Below are 15815 nucleotides of genomic sequence, written 5' to 3'. Positions count from 1 at the left end.
TTTTTTTATTAGAGAGGATCCACTCCTGAAGAAATAGTGATGCCTAGGCATATCAACTTTAATTAATCGTAGCAGATTATACCACGCAGAGGCGGAGCTATATACATAGAAAGGGGGGCGATGACCCCCCTAATTTTAATTTTTTACATGTAAATTATATGTAAATTTCAGTTTAGCCCCTCCCTTAAAATTTTATTTTAGTCTTATTTTATTGTGTAAATATTTTTGGCCTCTCTAATATTTTATCTGGCTCCGCCCCTGATACCACGCGGCTATAAAAGCCATTTACATGTTTCAAACCTTAGATACAATATTTCATAAACTTCCACCTTTCTTGTTAATCAAATAATTAACGAATCAAATGGGGAGTGTAGCAAGGAGTAGTGTGGCTGCGATCCTAGCCATTGGTACTGCAAATCCACCCAATATCATCCTCCAATCTGAATATCCCGATTTTTATTTCAGGATAACCAAAAGTGATCACATGCTAGACTTGAAACAAAAATTCGATCGCATATGTAAGTATACGTACCATTTGAGTTTGAGTCATTTTTCCTGTTTTCGTTAACGGAAATTTTGTAAATAAGTAGCTTTATATAAAATTACGTTTATTTGGTTGAAGGAAAAATGAAAAAGGAAGAAATTAAAGTGTAATGTAAGAAAATTATGTTATTTGATTGAAAACATACTTTTTTTTTTTTTTTATATATAATTATGTTATGAACTTCATTTTGATTAACTGATAGTCTTAAAGAGTTTTATAGCACACGGTCATCTAAGTTAGATAATTTGTAATAAGTTAATTTTTTTAAATATAATGGTCCAATTATATATCTGTGAAATGTAAGTATCTATTTGTAAATCAATCCCGCTACGTTACTAACAGCATTTCTGTCAATTTCTGACAACTCTTATTTATAATTGTGTTTAATGGAAGTGTCTTTACAGATATGTCTAATAAAAATATCTTTTTTATGGCTGTGCTTAATAGAAGTGTCTTTATAGATATATTTTTTGGATGTGTCTCTTTATATATTGTTTAAAATATAATGATTAATTATTATTGACAATAAGTTGACAGATAATATGTTGGTACCCTATACTTTTCCTTTGTAAATTTAAAAAAATTATGGGGCCTCTGAATTAAATAAACCTAAGAAATTTAATATTGTTAGTTTGTTAGTTTAATTAAACACTTATTGATATCAATTTAATAATGGCAAACCTTATGTTCTGTCTACATACATATTCTTGGATGACTTCATTTGAAGTTGTTGAATTTATATACGTTGGGTGATTTTAATTTGAATTTTAGTTAGATACAATAATTTTCTACTTATCGGCTTAAAATGTTTAAAATAAGTGTTCATATGAAATAAAAATTAACTACCAATTCAAACTAGAAAGATTTAGTCATTGACAAAAAATCCTTAAAAAATATTATCGATAAAACAGTCTCTTAATAATTTGAAAATACAAAAAAAACAATAAATATTTTATCCTTTATAAATAACAAAAAAAATTTGTATTTAATAAACAACTTATTTATTTGATCTAAATTTTTGTGAATAAATATTTAAAAAGTATAAAAAAATTCAAAACAAAATATAATTTTTAAATTATTTTTATTTAAAAAAATTTGATCATTTACAATAAATTTTTTTTCAGATATAATTTTGTTTTTATGCTCTTAATGATAGTTGTTGGTAAAATAAAAGAAAAAGAAGAGTATAAAATGATAAAAAAAAAAAGAATGACATAATCACACCATATTATTGCACCAATGCAAATTAAAATTGTCAACTTCTTTTCTCTTGTATACAATTATGAATGTTATTTTTAATCTTAGGTAGAAATGAATCTAGCAGATTTGGACATTAATCCAGTTCATTAATAACATCTTGATAAGCTGAATTTTAATGTATATATTATATAAGACGAATTTAAATTTGAAATTGGATAAATTCAAAAAGGAGTGGTAGGACAGCAAGTTTTGTAATATGTAGTTATTAATTAGTCATTATCAGTATTTTTAATGGTATAAGATTTTATCTAATAGTATGAAATTACTCATTTTTTTTTGTCGGTTAAGTGCTACGTTTTGTTTACTTATACTTTTTTATTAATTATTTGTGTTAAATTTAATGATAAAAAACATTGAATCTGTTTAAAATTTTTAAGATAAAAATAGAACGTTTAAAAGATTAGGGACCAAATTAGAATTCCATTGGCTCAAACATTCAAGATCAAAATAATACTTTATCCTAATATATATTTAAACAACTATATTATTTAATTTGTATATTAAAAATCAACTACTAAATTAATTATTAAAATAAAATACACATTAAAATATAAAATATATATTAAAAATAAATTAAATATGTTAAAATACAAAATAAACAAACACATATTGATTGATTTTTTATATACATATATTATTTTTATATTTTTTTATATATACTCATTTTATTTAGGCCAATTCTATAATGTATATAGTATCTATTATTTAGTGTCCAATTTTTATCTAACATAACTCTTATAATAAATTTTAAATATTAATTTTTATTTTTTTTAACAAATTAAACACCACTTTCTAAATTCCATAATAATCCTTTATATTTTATAGCTTTAATTTGTTTGTATGTATATATAGGTAAAAACTCAATGATTGAGAAAAGACACTTTGTCTATACTGAGAATTTTGTCAAGGAAAACCCTAACATCACTAATTATGGGGCTCCTTTTTTTGATAATAAATATCATTTGAAATGGAATAACCATCCACACACTTATTGAAATAAACATTCGATATATCTATTGTTTACATTGTTCAGTATTTTTATTATTTATCTATACTTGTCCATGTACAAATAGTGATGCACAGGCATGCCAACTTTAATTAATCTTACCAGAATATATCACACCGCTATAAAAGCCATTTACATGTTTCAAACTTTAGATACAATATGTCATAAACTTCCATCTTTCTTGTTAATCAAATAACTATCATCAACCATCATACTATAATGAATCAAATGGGGAGTGTAGCAAGGGGTGTGGCCACAATCCTAGCCATTGGTACTGCAAATCCACCCAATATCATCCTCCAAACTAAATACCAAAAGTGATCACATGCTAGACTTGTAACAAAAGTTCAATCGCATATGTAAGTGCCATTTGAGTTTGAGTCATTTTTTCTGTTTTTGTTCACGGAAATTTTGTAAATAAGTAGCTTTATATAAAAGTACGTTTATTTGGTTGAAGGAAAAATGAAAAAGGAATAAAAGTGCAAGATAAAAATAACTTATGAATTGGTTGACAAATTCTAGAATAATTTTGTTTTTATATTCTTAATAAAATGATAAAAATAAAAAAGAATGACACAACCACACCATATTATTGCACCAATGCAAATTAAAATTGTAAACTTTTTTTTTTTATAAAATTATGAATGTTATTTTTAATCTTAGATAGAAGTGAATCTAGCAGACTTGGACTCTAAACCAGTTCATTAATAACAACTTGATAAGCTGAATTTTAATTCATATATTATATAAGATGAATGTAAATTTGAAATGGGATAAATTCAGCTCAGGATCATAAACTAGTTTGTTTATAATTATATATATGAAAAAGTATTAGTTTAACTCCCAATATTTGGATTAAGTCCTAATTTAGTATTTAACGTTTCAAAAGTCTTATTTTAGTTTTAAAATTTTTTAAATTTTTTATTTTAGTCTCAAAAATTTTAAACGTGTTTAATGTTGTCCTATAATTAAATTTGACATGAATAATTAGTATATTGAAAAGTCAATAACGTTTGATTTCGGTATATAAGTAAAATTGTTTTACCAACGATCACCAACGTAAAATTGTTTATTTTTCTTTTAGAGAGTTGATGATTGATTGATAAGATTTGAGATTTCTTTATTACAAGAAGGAGACCAACAAAAAGAAGAGTTATAAGAAGTTTTTTTTTATTTTTTTTTTAACATAGGAAAGAAGATATAACTTAATAATAATATCCAAGTCAGATATTCTATTAATTATTTGTGTAAAATTTAATGATAAAAAAACATTAAATTCGTAGAAACTTTTAAGACAAAAATAGAATATTTGAAACGTTGGAAATTAAATTAGTATTTAACTTAAATATTAAGGATCAAAACGATACTTTATTCTGACATATATTTTAAATAATTATTAGTATAAAATATAAAATATATATTAAAAAAATTAAACATATTAAAATACAAAATACATAAATACATATTTACTGATTTTGTCTGTGTATATATTACTTTCATATCTTTTATTATATATACTCATTTAATTTTTGCCAATTTTATAGTGTATAATATCTATTATTTGGTGTCTAATTTTTATCTAACATAATTTTTATAGTAAATTTTAGATATTTAAAAATTAATTATTTTATATTTTTAAAATAAAATATTAATAGTTTAATTTTGTTTGTATGTATATATAGGTAAAAAATCAATGATTGAGAAAAGACACTTTCTCTATACTGAGAATTTTCTCATGGAAAACCCTAACATCACTACTTATGGAGCTCCTTCTTTGGATACACGACAAGACATGCTTATGGAGGAGATACCAAAACTTGGGAAAGAAGCAACACTGAATGCCATAAGAGAATGGGGGCAACCCTTATCAAGAATCACACACCTCATCTTCTACACAACTTCATGCTTATGCAACACTCCCGGTCCGGATTACCATCTTGCCAAACTTGTTGGCCTCAGCCCAACCGTCAACAGGTTCATGATTTTCAACACCGGTTGCCATGGCGGCGGGACCATCTTACGCGTTGCCAAGGACATCGCAGAGAACAACGCCGGATCGCGAGTGCTCGTCGTGTGGTCAGAGATTACACTGGCTTCTTTTCACGGTCCTAATTCTAATGACATGGATGTACTTGTAGGGCAGGGCTTATTTGGAGATGGTGCAGCTGCTATCATCATTGGTGCAGATCCTAATAATAATAATAACCCTAACTGCACTGAAGTTCCTCTTTTTGAACTTACCTTTGCTTCACAAACAACCATACCAAACACCGAGAGCGTACTCCGTGCACGTCCAGAAGAAATGGGTTTGGTTTATTATATAGGAAAAGAGGTTCCTTCGCTTGTGTCTGAAAACATAGGGAAGTGTATAATTGAAGCGTTTGATTCCATTGGCATGATGAGCAATGATGTAATGGATTGGAATAACTTGTTCTATGTTATTCATCCAGGTGGGCCGGCTATTTTAGATAGGATCGAAAATAAGCTTGGATTGAAGGAAGAGAAACTAAGGGCGTCAAGGAAGGTGTTGAGCCAATATGGAAACATGTTGAGTCTTAGCGTGATTTTCATATTGGATGAGATGAGGAAGAGGTCTAAGATTGAAGGGAAGAGCACAAGCGGTGAAGGGTTAGAGTGGGGTGTCTTGGCAGGTTTTGGTCCAGGGGTATCTTTGGAGGTAGTAGTGCTTCGTAGTATATCTGTCCAAAGCCCTAGTTAATTATTCAACTAGAATAATAATAGATTGGTGGAAACTCAGGTGCAGTTGACTTCACGTGAAGTTAATACCTGAGAGCCGTTAGATGATTTGACTGATTTGACTAAATTTTCATCTAACAGCTCTCAAATATCAACTTCACATAAAGTCGACTCCACCTGAGTTTTCACCTAATAGATTTGCTTGTAATTGCATGTGTCCATCCCTTGCATTTTATCTTTACGTCACTTTATTCTATGCATAAGTAATGTTTATGTATGTCTTCAGTTTGTAATAAGTATTTTAAGTGAATGAGCGTGTGCAAGCTAGAATAAATTATTTCTTAAAAATGATTATGCAACTGTTACGACTTACGACTTCTTCTGTTATTCTAAAGGTGTGTAAAGCCAATTGAAAAAAATCTAAAGAACTAATTATAACATAAACTAACTCAAGCTAATTTTTTATATTTTTTATTTTAAAATTTAAAAAATTAGAATAGTAGAAGGTTATTTTTTTTTATAATAGATCTTTTATTTTTCAACTAGTTAACTCTAGTTGACTACTTTTTTAGTTGGTTCTCTAGTGAAACTAAAGTCAATTATATGCGTTTTAAACTTAAAATTAGACTTTTTTTTTTATAGTAGTCGAACATGAATTTGTAGAATCAAAACATGAGATTTTGGTAAATTTTCTTGTTGATATCTCTACAAAGATAAAAGTATATCTGAAAAATATTCCAACACTCAAATTAGTATAGTCTAAAAGATATAGCAATAATTAGAAATAGATAATATATTTTAGATGTTTGTTAAGCCTTTTATGTATAGTGTTTAGAAAGAATATCTAAAAAGATTCGGATAGAGATCTGTGCGAAATATATAGGAATTTTGTGTGGATATATATAATCCAAATTATGTTCTCTATGAATCAATATACTTCTAGGAGAGACATTCTTAGATTAACTATAACGTTGGATCCAGTTTAAGAATTCGCCCGTAATAATATAATTCCAACATGTTAGAAACTTAGGTGCATTCGACTTCACGTGAAATTGATAGTTGAGAGCCGTTAGATGAAAATTTAATCAAATCAGTCAAATCATCTAACGACTCTCAGTTATCAACTTCACGTGAAGTCGACTGCACCTGAGTTTTCACCTTCCAACATTCAACATGTCCTTTTAACGTCTCTTATAAATTGCACATTTCTTATTTTCAATTAGGTTTATCAAACATTTTCTCCAATTATATATAATACTTAAATAATATTATTTGTTTAATCTATTTTTATTTTTGTCTTAAAATTCCCCAACAACCCTACCTAAAATCCAATTGTCCCACCCACTTCCAAACCCCACCATATCAACAAAGAACGAATGAGATTTTGGCAAATAGTCCAAAAATATTATAAATCACTACAAGGAACGGATGATGGCAGCAGTTTTTTTGAAAATTGCTGCAAAATAGAACGTCAGCGGATCAAGAACCGCTTTCTTCAAGGGCGCGGGGATGGTATTTTGCGGCGGTTTCCAGCAACCGCTTGCATAACCGCCGTAATTCATAAATTTTGTGTCGGTTGAAATAACGGCGATTTCAAACTGTCGCTATGTGACAAGCGTGATTTTCAGCATTTTGTGAAATTTATTTGCGGCGATTTTTTATCCGCCACAATTTGATAAAAACAACTTTAAAATATACATTCCTGGCGGTTTAGAACCGCCGCAATTTAGTACAGGGGTTAAAAAAATAAGCGATTTAAACCGTCGCAATCTACTGTAAAATTAAAAAATTAGTAAAATTACATGCTTTTGACCCATTTTCTTGTCATACTCCTATTTCCTTTTACATAATGATTGATCAAATTTAAGATATTTACATTAGAAAATACACTTAATATTATTAATATACATGCGATAAACTTAACTAATATAAGAAGATAAACATAATAATCAATAACTGATCATAAAATCTAGTTACAATGTTTGAGTACAAAATGATTCCATTTGAGGTCATAGTAATATTCACCTTTAAATTAACAATAAAATAATCTTGTATTGATGTATTAATCACTTCGACAAATCAATAAATAAGCTCCTTCTTCATATGCTCCAAACCAACACACTGCAATGAAAAGTACTTCATATTAGTCAATATATACAATGAGAAGATACATTACATAATGCACAAAGATAGCTCAACGCAACACAATAACAAGATTGCCATTACGATAAGCCTTGATCCAACTCCTATCCTCTATTTTATGTTATCATTTTTCTCATCTTAATGAAATTCTTCTTTTATTAAATAATAATATAATAATTCAAATTGTTTAGGTTCATGATAAATATGAGAGTATAAGACTAATGCTAGAAGTTAAACTATGTAACAAGGAGATGGAGGTATGTCATCCTTAAAAGAAAAAAAATAAACAAATAAATATTTCTAAATTTGCTCTAACAACCACCTAGTAATACTTATACCATGTCAAGGACAAAGTATTTCCTTTTTTATATTTTTGGTCCTGAGAATAAAATTTTCTAATTAAACTCATAATCTTATATGCATAATTATTTAGACTTCAGCCAGCATATGTGGATTGCTGAATCGACAAGAGTGAAATTAGGATAAGAAGGATAAAGATAGAACAAGAAGATTATCTGATGATGTGTCCTAAGCAACACTTTGCAGTTAGCGTGAATTCTTAGATATGAGAAAGGGCCTTGAAAAAAGTTCTCATTCAGCTCTTCATCTCTAATTATATTTATCTATAGATAATAATAAGTATTGATAAGCAATATCATTGTATGATTATCTTGAAATTCATTCATGAAGCCACAGTCCAACAATAAAAAAGACATCAAGTCAGTAACTTAAAACCTTTTTAGGGGCGAGCTAATAATAAAGAAAGGCATTAGTGTTAAAATTTTGGAACTTATTGATGTAATCAATTAAGTTTCAGATTTTCCATCCAAAACCCTTCAGGAAATAAAAATTAACAACATATTGCACATAAAAGTCATAATCTTAAAGTTAACCATTCCCCATCTGTTATATGATTATGAAAGTGATGTAACGTCACCACAGATGGTTAACCAACTACATGGACAAATTGATACTTTTAACAAGTACAATGCAAATTCAAAAAGTTACATTAAAGCATGCCAGCAGCTAGCTTGAATAATTATCTAATAGAAAACAATCATATTTGAGACTGGTTGGCAGGTGACATTAGACCAGGACCTGGACTTGTTTCTGCTAGTATAAGGGAAGACTATTCAAACCATGAAGATCAACAGAGCTGTCTGGATTCTTAAGTTAAGAGCAATATCTTAAGCCACCACCTTTCATAATCATAGTATTCTAAATTCAAAACCTAGTATTCACATGTTACTTTCATTACATGGTACATAATTTCATATTACATCATGTTATTAGTGCTTGGTTGGTTAAACAATTTTCTTATGATTTCACATAACTTCATGAATACACACCTGTACCATAGAAAGAGAATTGCTGCATTTGCAGGAGTAATAGAAAGGCCTATCATTCCTCCATACAATTCATTAGGCACATACCTACAGACAAGATTATTAGAACCGTTAGATCCACGATTAAGCAGATTTATAGTACAAGCCTTGTTGATGAGTTTACATGGTAAATACTGTCACCAGAAATCCAATTTCCTGCACATGATTAAACCCGACACAAGCATAAAACATGATAAATATTGTCACCAGAAATCCAATTTCCTGCATATGATAAAGTATGAGAGTCAGAATCCAGACTTCCAGTCCAAAAATTTTAACAAAATCATGTCATATAATAAAGATAAAAGTATTGTACCTGATAGTCATAAGCCACAATAGATAAGAGAAAAGCCAATACAACATATGCATATACTAGGCAGTCATCAGTACTAAGTGACAATGGACCACTTGTAAGACAAGGAAATATGGTGCTTCTTAGCATCCTTGAAGCTAAAAAAGAAGGATATATCAATCCTAATTTCACCTCTCTACCATCAGTAGAAGTGGCTAGTTGCAAGCTCGACAACACAAAAGCATGTCTAATTTCACAAATAAACTTTAGTTATACATTGCCAATTACCACCAGTTATTTGGTAACTTTCGCGTTTCACCATATAATAATTGTGTAGTAGGAAGACTTAGTGTAACTGCATTGGTTATAAGAAATTTCAAATAAATTATCAATTAGCAGGTTGATGATCAAAGAAACACCAAAAATCAAAGTAACAATTAGACATTAGCTCCAATAAAACAAATTCTTGGTACACTACATATATACTTCACACGAAAAATCCAGAGCTTTAAAAAATTTGTTCCACTCTAATAAAATATCAACTAATGCATACCGGTGAATCACAAACTAAGTCAGTTTAATTACTTTCATAGATGAAATAGGATGGTTAAAATACCCATCCACTCTAGCACACTGTGTTTCTATGTTTAAAAATAGCATGGTTTTTCAGCAAGCAGTTCTGATAGTATGATCTTTCATTTTAATTTTCAATACACAACTCATATCATTATAAAAACAAAACAAAATTCCACATAAAATAATAATAACAACAAAACCAAATTCCTAAAATCCTAGAATGAAACGAGAGATTTTTTAGGGTCCTAGAATATATTAAGGATCCAAAGCTCATGTGTTTCCTAGCTACATTAGGCAGTGGATGAGAATAATCAGAAATCAAAAACAAGGTTTCAAATAAATTTATTTGCTTTTATTTAACATTTTTTTTAGGTTTTTTCTTAACCCAATTAAACATGAGGCATACTCTAAATCAATATTAATCAAATATATAGGCAAAATATGAATCAAAATTCTTAACTCTAAACAGCCACGATTAAACTGAATTAATCAAATATATAGACAAAATCTGAATGAAAATAACCTGAAAGAATAATCTGAACCAAGAACATATTTACAAATTTTGAGGAAAATAGGATTCGAATTTTGTAAGTGATCAAGAATGAAAACAAGAAAGAGCAATGTGAAAATACGAACCATGACAAGGGAGAGGGTGCAATAATTCAGATTCGCGCACGGTGGAGGAGAGGGGAACAGTTGTCGACGATGAGAGGAGGACGTCTGGCAGCCATGCAACTCAGAGACGGCACAGACTCGCACGGTGGATGCGAGAACAGGGGTGGGTTACGCACACCAAGGATGAGGGATTAGGGGTTTCACGTACTGTAGAGTAGAAGGGAATGGTCGAGGATGGTGAAAGGAGGTTGGGTCAGCAGCCACCAACTCCATAGTGACACAGCGGAGCATGGTGTGTTTGAGCACAGGGGTTCGCACGCTTCCACTCTCCTTTCGCAGGTTTCTCTTCTTTCTGATTTTGGGTAATCTAAACTGATTTAGGGTGAAATCACTATATTGGGTTGGGGTTAGCGCAGCACTTCATGGAATCGATGCTAATCCAAGTTGATTCTACGTCACAATGAAAAGATCGAATGCCAATCGCAGCTATCATAAAAAATTGCAGCAGATGAAGAAACAGCTGGCAATTTGTTGCCGCTATCTTCAACCTCTCTTGTAGTGAATAGTATTTATTAAATTTTTTTTAAATAAGTGATATGACGTTATTTTTGAGTTATTTAAACACCAAAATTTAATTGTATTATTTTACAAATTTCAACATAATATTTAATTGTTAATATTAACACTTCATTAATATTTGTGTGCTAAAAATTATATTAAAAACTAATATAAATTACGTTTATAAAATTTAAAGACTAAATAAAGATAATTAAAATTTAAAAAATTAAATTAACACTCGTATACAAATTTCTGATTAAATTGAATATTAACTTGCTCAAAAAATGTGTTTGCTGTACCATTTATATAGTGCCAAACTTTAATTAATTCAACAGCAGGTATACCCACTTTAATTAATGCTAGCGGTATACCACGCAGCTATAAAATCCATTTACATGTTTCAAACCTTATTTACAACATTTCGTAAACTTTCACTTTTCTTATCAATCAAATAACTATCATTAACCCTCATACAATAGACTGAATCAAATGGGAAGTGTAACAACGGGTGTAGCCACAATCCTAGCCATTGGTACTGCAAATCCACCCAATATCATCCTCCAATCTGAACATCCTGATTTTTACTTCAGGGCAACCAAAAGTGACCACATGCTAGACTTGAAACAAAAGTTCAATCGCATATGTAAGTGCCATAATTTGGGTTTGAGACATTTTTACTGTTTTCGTTGAAGTAAATTTTGTCGATATGATAAGAATGTGTTTAGAAACAACTTTAATAAGAAAAATTGAAATCAGTAGAATTTATTATTTTTTATTAATATTTTTAATTATAATTTAATTTTTTTAATTTAATATCTAATAATATATTTTTAATTCATATTTTTAAATATTATTGATTAATTGCGGATTAAAAACAATAAATTTTACTGGCTTCAATTTTAATTTTAAGCAAAAATCTTATTTAAGACTAAATCAGTATTTCATTCGTTCTTACATGATATAATTTCAGATTTTTTATAATTAGAAAATCTAAAGTTCAATTCTTATATCAAAAACATATTAAATATAATAATTTATGTACTTTTATCTATTAATTATACTTTTTAGAACAAATAATTTTGTCATACTTTTATATATATGAATTTGCTAATATAACACTTGTAAATGAAAGGTTTTTATACAAAATATAATATTTTGAAATTTTGAAAATGATATTAATTTTTAAAACACTTTATTCTAGAATAATTTTGTTTTTATATTCTTAGGATACTTGTTGTAAAGTAAAAAAGGTATAAAATGATTAAAAAAAGAGTGAAATAATTAAGCACGCCATATTATTGCACCAAATTAAAATTGTAGAAGTCACCCCAAAAAAAAAGTTAAGATTGTAGACTTCTTTTGCATGTACAAAATTATAAAAGTTATTATTATTAATAATGTCAAGTTAGAAATTAAATAAGCCTAGCCGACTTGGATTCGAATACAATTCATTAACAATTTAGTTTGAGTTCGAATATTACATGAGACGAGTTTAATTTGAGTTTAGATAAACTCAATTTAGGCTTGTAAAATAACTAGTTTGTTTATAATTATATATTATTTATTATAAATAAAATATGAATTTAATTTTTATATACAGTTAGTGTAAAAGAGTTTTATATAAATAATTATTAATTATATATTACTATATTAATAAAATATTTAATTTTTAAAAGAGAAAGTTTATGAAAGTAATTCTATATATAGTCAAGTATAACTTTTCAAAAGATCCTAGTTTTAAAATTTAAAAAAACTTGCCTTTATGTTTAAAAAACACGCGCTTTTTCACTCTCTTCACTTCTCCTTCCGCGTTTTTTTCGTGTGTACTTCTCTTTACATTTCTTCTCCTTTTTTTCAGATCACTTTTATTAGATTTCAGAATTTTTTTTAACAAATTTGAACGTTCTTTTATAAAGTTTTGGATATTTTTTTATGAATTTAGATGTTTTTCTATTAAGTTTTAGATATTATTTTTTAAAATATAAAATTTTTTTTTCAAAAATTAAAAAAAGAAACATCTACAATTATTAAAAAAAATCGTCCAAAGCCTAAAAGAAAAATATCTAAAACATAAAAAAAAAAACGGAAAAAGAGAAAAGAGGTTTGTGTGACGACACGCGCGGCTGCAGGTGACGGAAGGTGATGCATTGTGATGGTGGAGGACCCGCGGTTGAAAGAGGACACGCGACCGATTGTTGGTGGCGGAAGAAGATGTGCCGTGCCGCTCCTGGTGATTGGAGGTGATGTTGTTGATGGTGGAGAAGACGCGGATGCTCGTTAACGATGGGAACTGACGTTAGTGATATACATACATAAGGAGGAGGAATAATTTTGTGGTTGTCTTTTTTTACTGTAATTGAGAGTTAAAATGGGATTAGAATTACTTTTGATTTAGAATTTTTTTTGTTAGATTTTTTTTTATAGTCTATACATTAGTTGGCTGCCTTTGACTGATATTTTAATTAGTATTTTAACAGAATTATTTTCAAAAATATTGCTTAAAAAGTCATCTAATTACATGAATATAAATTTTATTAAAATTAAACTCATTGAATATTTATATTAATCTATACTCATTTTATTTGATACTTTTAATTTATTTGTATATATATATATATATATATATATATATATATATATATATATATAGGTAAAAACTCAATGATTGAGAAACGACACTTTGTGTATACTGAGAATTTTCTCAAGGAAAACCCTAACATCACTACTTATGGGACTCCTTCTTTGGATGCACGACAAGACATGCTTATGGAGGAGATACCAAAACTTGGCAAAGAAGCAACATTGAATGCCATAAGAGAATGGGGCCAACCCTTATCAAGAATCACACACCTCACCTTCTACACAACTTCATGTTTATGCAACGCTCCCGGTCCGGATTACCATCTTGCCAAACTTGTTGGCCTCACCCCAACCGTCAACAGGCTCATGATTTTCAACACCGGTTGCCATGGCGGCGGGACCATCTTACGCGTTGCCAAGGACATCGCGGAGAACAACGCCGGATCGCGAGTGCTCGTCGTGTGGGCAGAGGTTGCTCTGGCTTATTTTCACGGTCCTAATTCCAATGACATGGATGTACTTGTAGGGCAGGGCTTATTTGGAGATGGTGCAGCTGCTATCATCATTGGTGCAGATCCTAATAATAATAATAATAACCCTAACTGCATTGAAGTTCCTCTCTTTGAACTTATCTTTGCTTCACAAACAACCATACCAAACACCGAGAGTGTACTCCGTTTGCGTCCACAAAAAATGGGTTTGGTTTATCATTTAGGGAAAGAGATTCCTTCCGTTGTGTCTGAAAATATAGGGAAGTGTATAATTGAAGCGTTTGATTCCAGTGGCATGATGAGAAATGATAGAATGGATTGGAATAACTTGTTTCATGTTATTCATCCAGGTGGGCCGGCTGTTTTAGATAGGATCGAAAAGAAGCTTGGATTGAAGGAGGAGAAATTAAGGGCGTCAAGGAAGGTGTTGAGGCAATATGGAAACATGATGAGTCTTAGCGTGATTTTCGTATTGGATGAGATGAGGAAGAGGTCTAAGATTGAAGGGAAGAGTACAACCGGTGAAGGGTTAGAGTGGGGTGTCTTGGCAGGTTTTGGTCCGGGGATATCATTGGAGATAATAGTGCTTCGTAGTATATCGATCTGAAAATAAGTTATTTATATGCCAAAATTATTTACTAAAGAGAAAGTCTACGGAGTCAGCAGATTTTGTGGTTTTTAACTATCAATTAGTCATCAATGATATTTTTAATGGTGTGAAATTGTATCTAATGGTGTAGAATCATTCAATTTCCTTTTGATGGTTAAGTGCTGGCCAAAATTTAACAAAAGTGCTGGTCCCCTAACACTCCTCTTTACTAAAATCAATTATTAATGTGTTTACTTATAAATATAATGTGATTTAATTTATATTTTAATATATACATAGTATAATCAATATTTCAGATAGCCCTAATTTATTATTCAACTAGAATAATAGATTTGTATTTGCATATATCCATCCCTTCTATTTTACCTTTTGCTCACCTTATTTAAACATGAGTAATAATATTTTTAAAAATGCTACTTCTTTAAATTTTAGTTTTTGGTTAATTTTTAAATTTAATAATATATTATTTTAATTTTTTATATTTATTTTTACGATATTGATTTTTTAAAAAATTTGAAAAATTACTTATTTTTTTTAGAGGTCTGCTACACATACAAACCTTTTTGGCTTACAAGTTATACAAGTTGCTCCAAGTCCAAGAAAAAAACACGCGCTCCTTCAACAACACGTTCACTCTTCGTCTTCTTCCTCAATCAAAACGCAAACCATCAAGAAAAAAATACGCGCCCCTTTCACAACACGTTCACTCTTCCTCTTCTTCCTCAATCAAAACGCAAACCATCAAGATTCAAGGGACATTCAAAACAAACTACTACGATTATGCAGAAACGTTCCAATTCCTCACGAAGAGTAGAAGAAATCAAGAAGAAAAGATACAAATCTCCATAAAAAATCACCAGAAAAAAGGAAGAAACATTATTCAAGGTACTGTTTTACTGTTCTTCTAGGTTTTTCTTTTAGATTGTCTTTGCCATGTGCCTCATCCTTAACCAGCAAAATATTAAAAGATTTCAAGAAGAAATATACTGTCTCCCCCTGTTTTGAGTGTATTTCTTAAATCGTTTGGGTGTATTTCTGTAATCCTTTGGGTGTATTTCT

At 29.5% G+C, this 15815-nt stretch overlaps 2 protein-coding genes across 2 annotated transcripts; both read left to right on the top strand.

The window, feature by feature from the left end:
* Positions 1–328: 328 nt before the first annotated feature.
* On the top strand, positions 329–5639 carry LOC107607790 (chalcone synthase-like). The gene is made up of 2 exons (XM_016309693.3): positions 329–518; positions 4493–5639. Exons 1-2 carry the CDS (start codon positions 362–364, stop codon positions 5527–5529), a joined length of 1194 nt encoding a protein of 397 aa, XP_016165179.1. The 5' UTR covers positions 329–361; the 3' UTR covers positions 5530–5639.
* Positions 5640–11564: 5925 nt separating this feature from the next.
* On the top strand, positions 11565–14753 carry LOC107607788 (chalcone synthase-like). Its single transcript, XM_088494078.1, has 2 exons — positions 11565–11718; positions 13726–14753. The coding sequence occupies exons 1-2, from the start codon at positions 11565–11567 to the stop codon at positions 14751–14753; spliced, it is 1182 nt and encodes a 393-aa protein (XP_088350204.1).
* Positions 14754–15815: the final 1062 nt, after the last annotated feature.

Source organism: Arachis ipaensis, chromosome B7 (genome assembly GCF_059453495.1).
Source record: "Arachis ipaensis isolate K30076 ecotype BB chromosome B7, ASM5945349v1, whole genome shotgun sequence".
Classification (NCBI taxonomy): Eukaryota; Viridiplantae; Streptophyta; class Magnoliopsida; order Fabales; family Fabaceae; genus Arachis; species Arachis ipaensis.
This window is presented reverse-complemented; position numbering and strand designations above follow the sequence as displayed.

Bases quoted from the DNA above. Each gene is read 5' to 3' on its own strand.
- LOC107607790 (XM_016309693.3), top strand. From the start codon at position 362: ATGGGGAGTGTAGCAAGGAGTAGTGTGGCTGCGATCCTAGCCATTGGT. The intron at 519-4,492 runs GTAAGTATACGT...ATGTATATATAG, and splicing joins ACAAAAATTCGATCGCATAT to GTAAAAAATCAATGATTGAG.
- LOC107607788 (XM_088494078.1), top strand. From the start codon at position 11,565: ATGGGAAGTGTAACAACGGGTGTAGCCACAATCCTAGCCATTGGTACT. The intron at 11,719-13,725 runs GTAAGTGCCATA...ATATATATATAG, and splicing joins ACAAAAGTTCAATCGCATAT to GTAAAAACTCAATGATTGAG.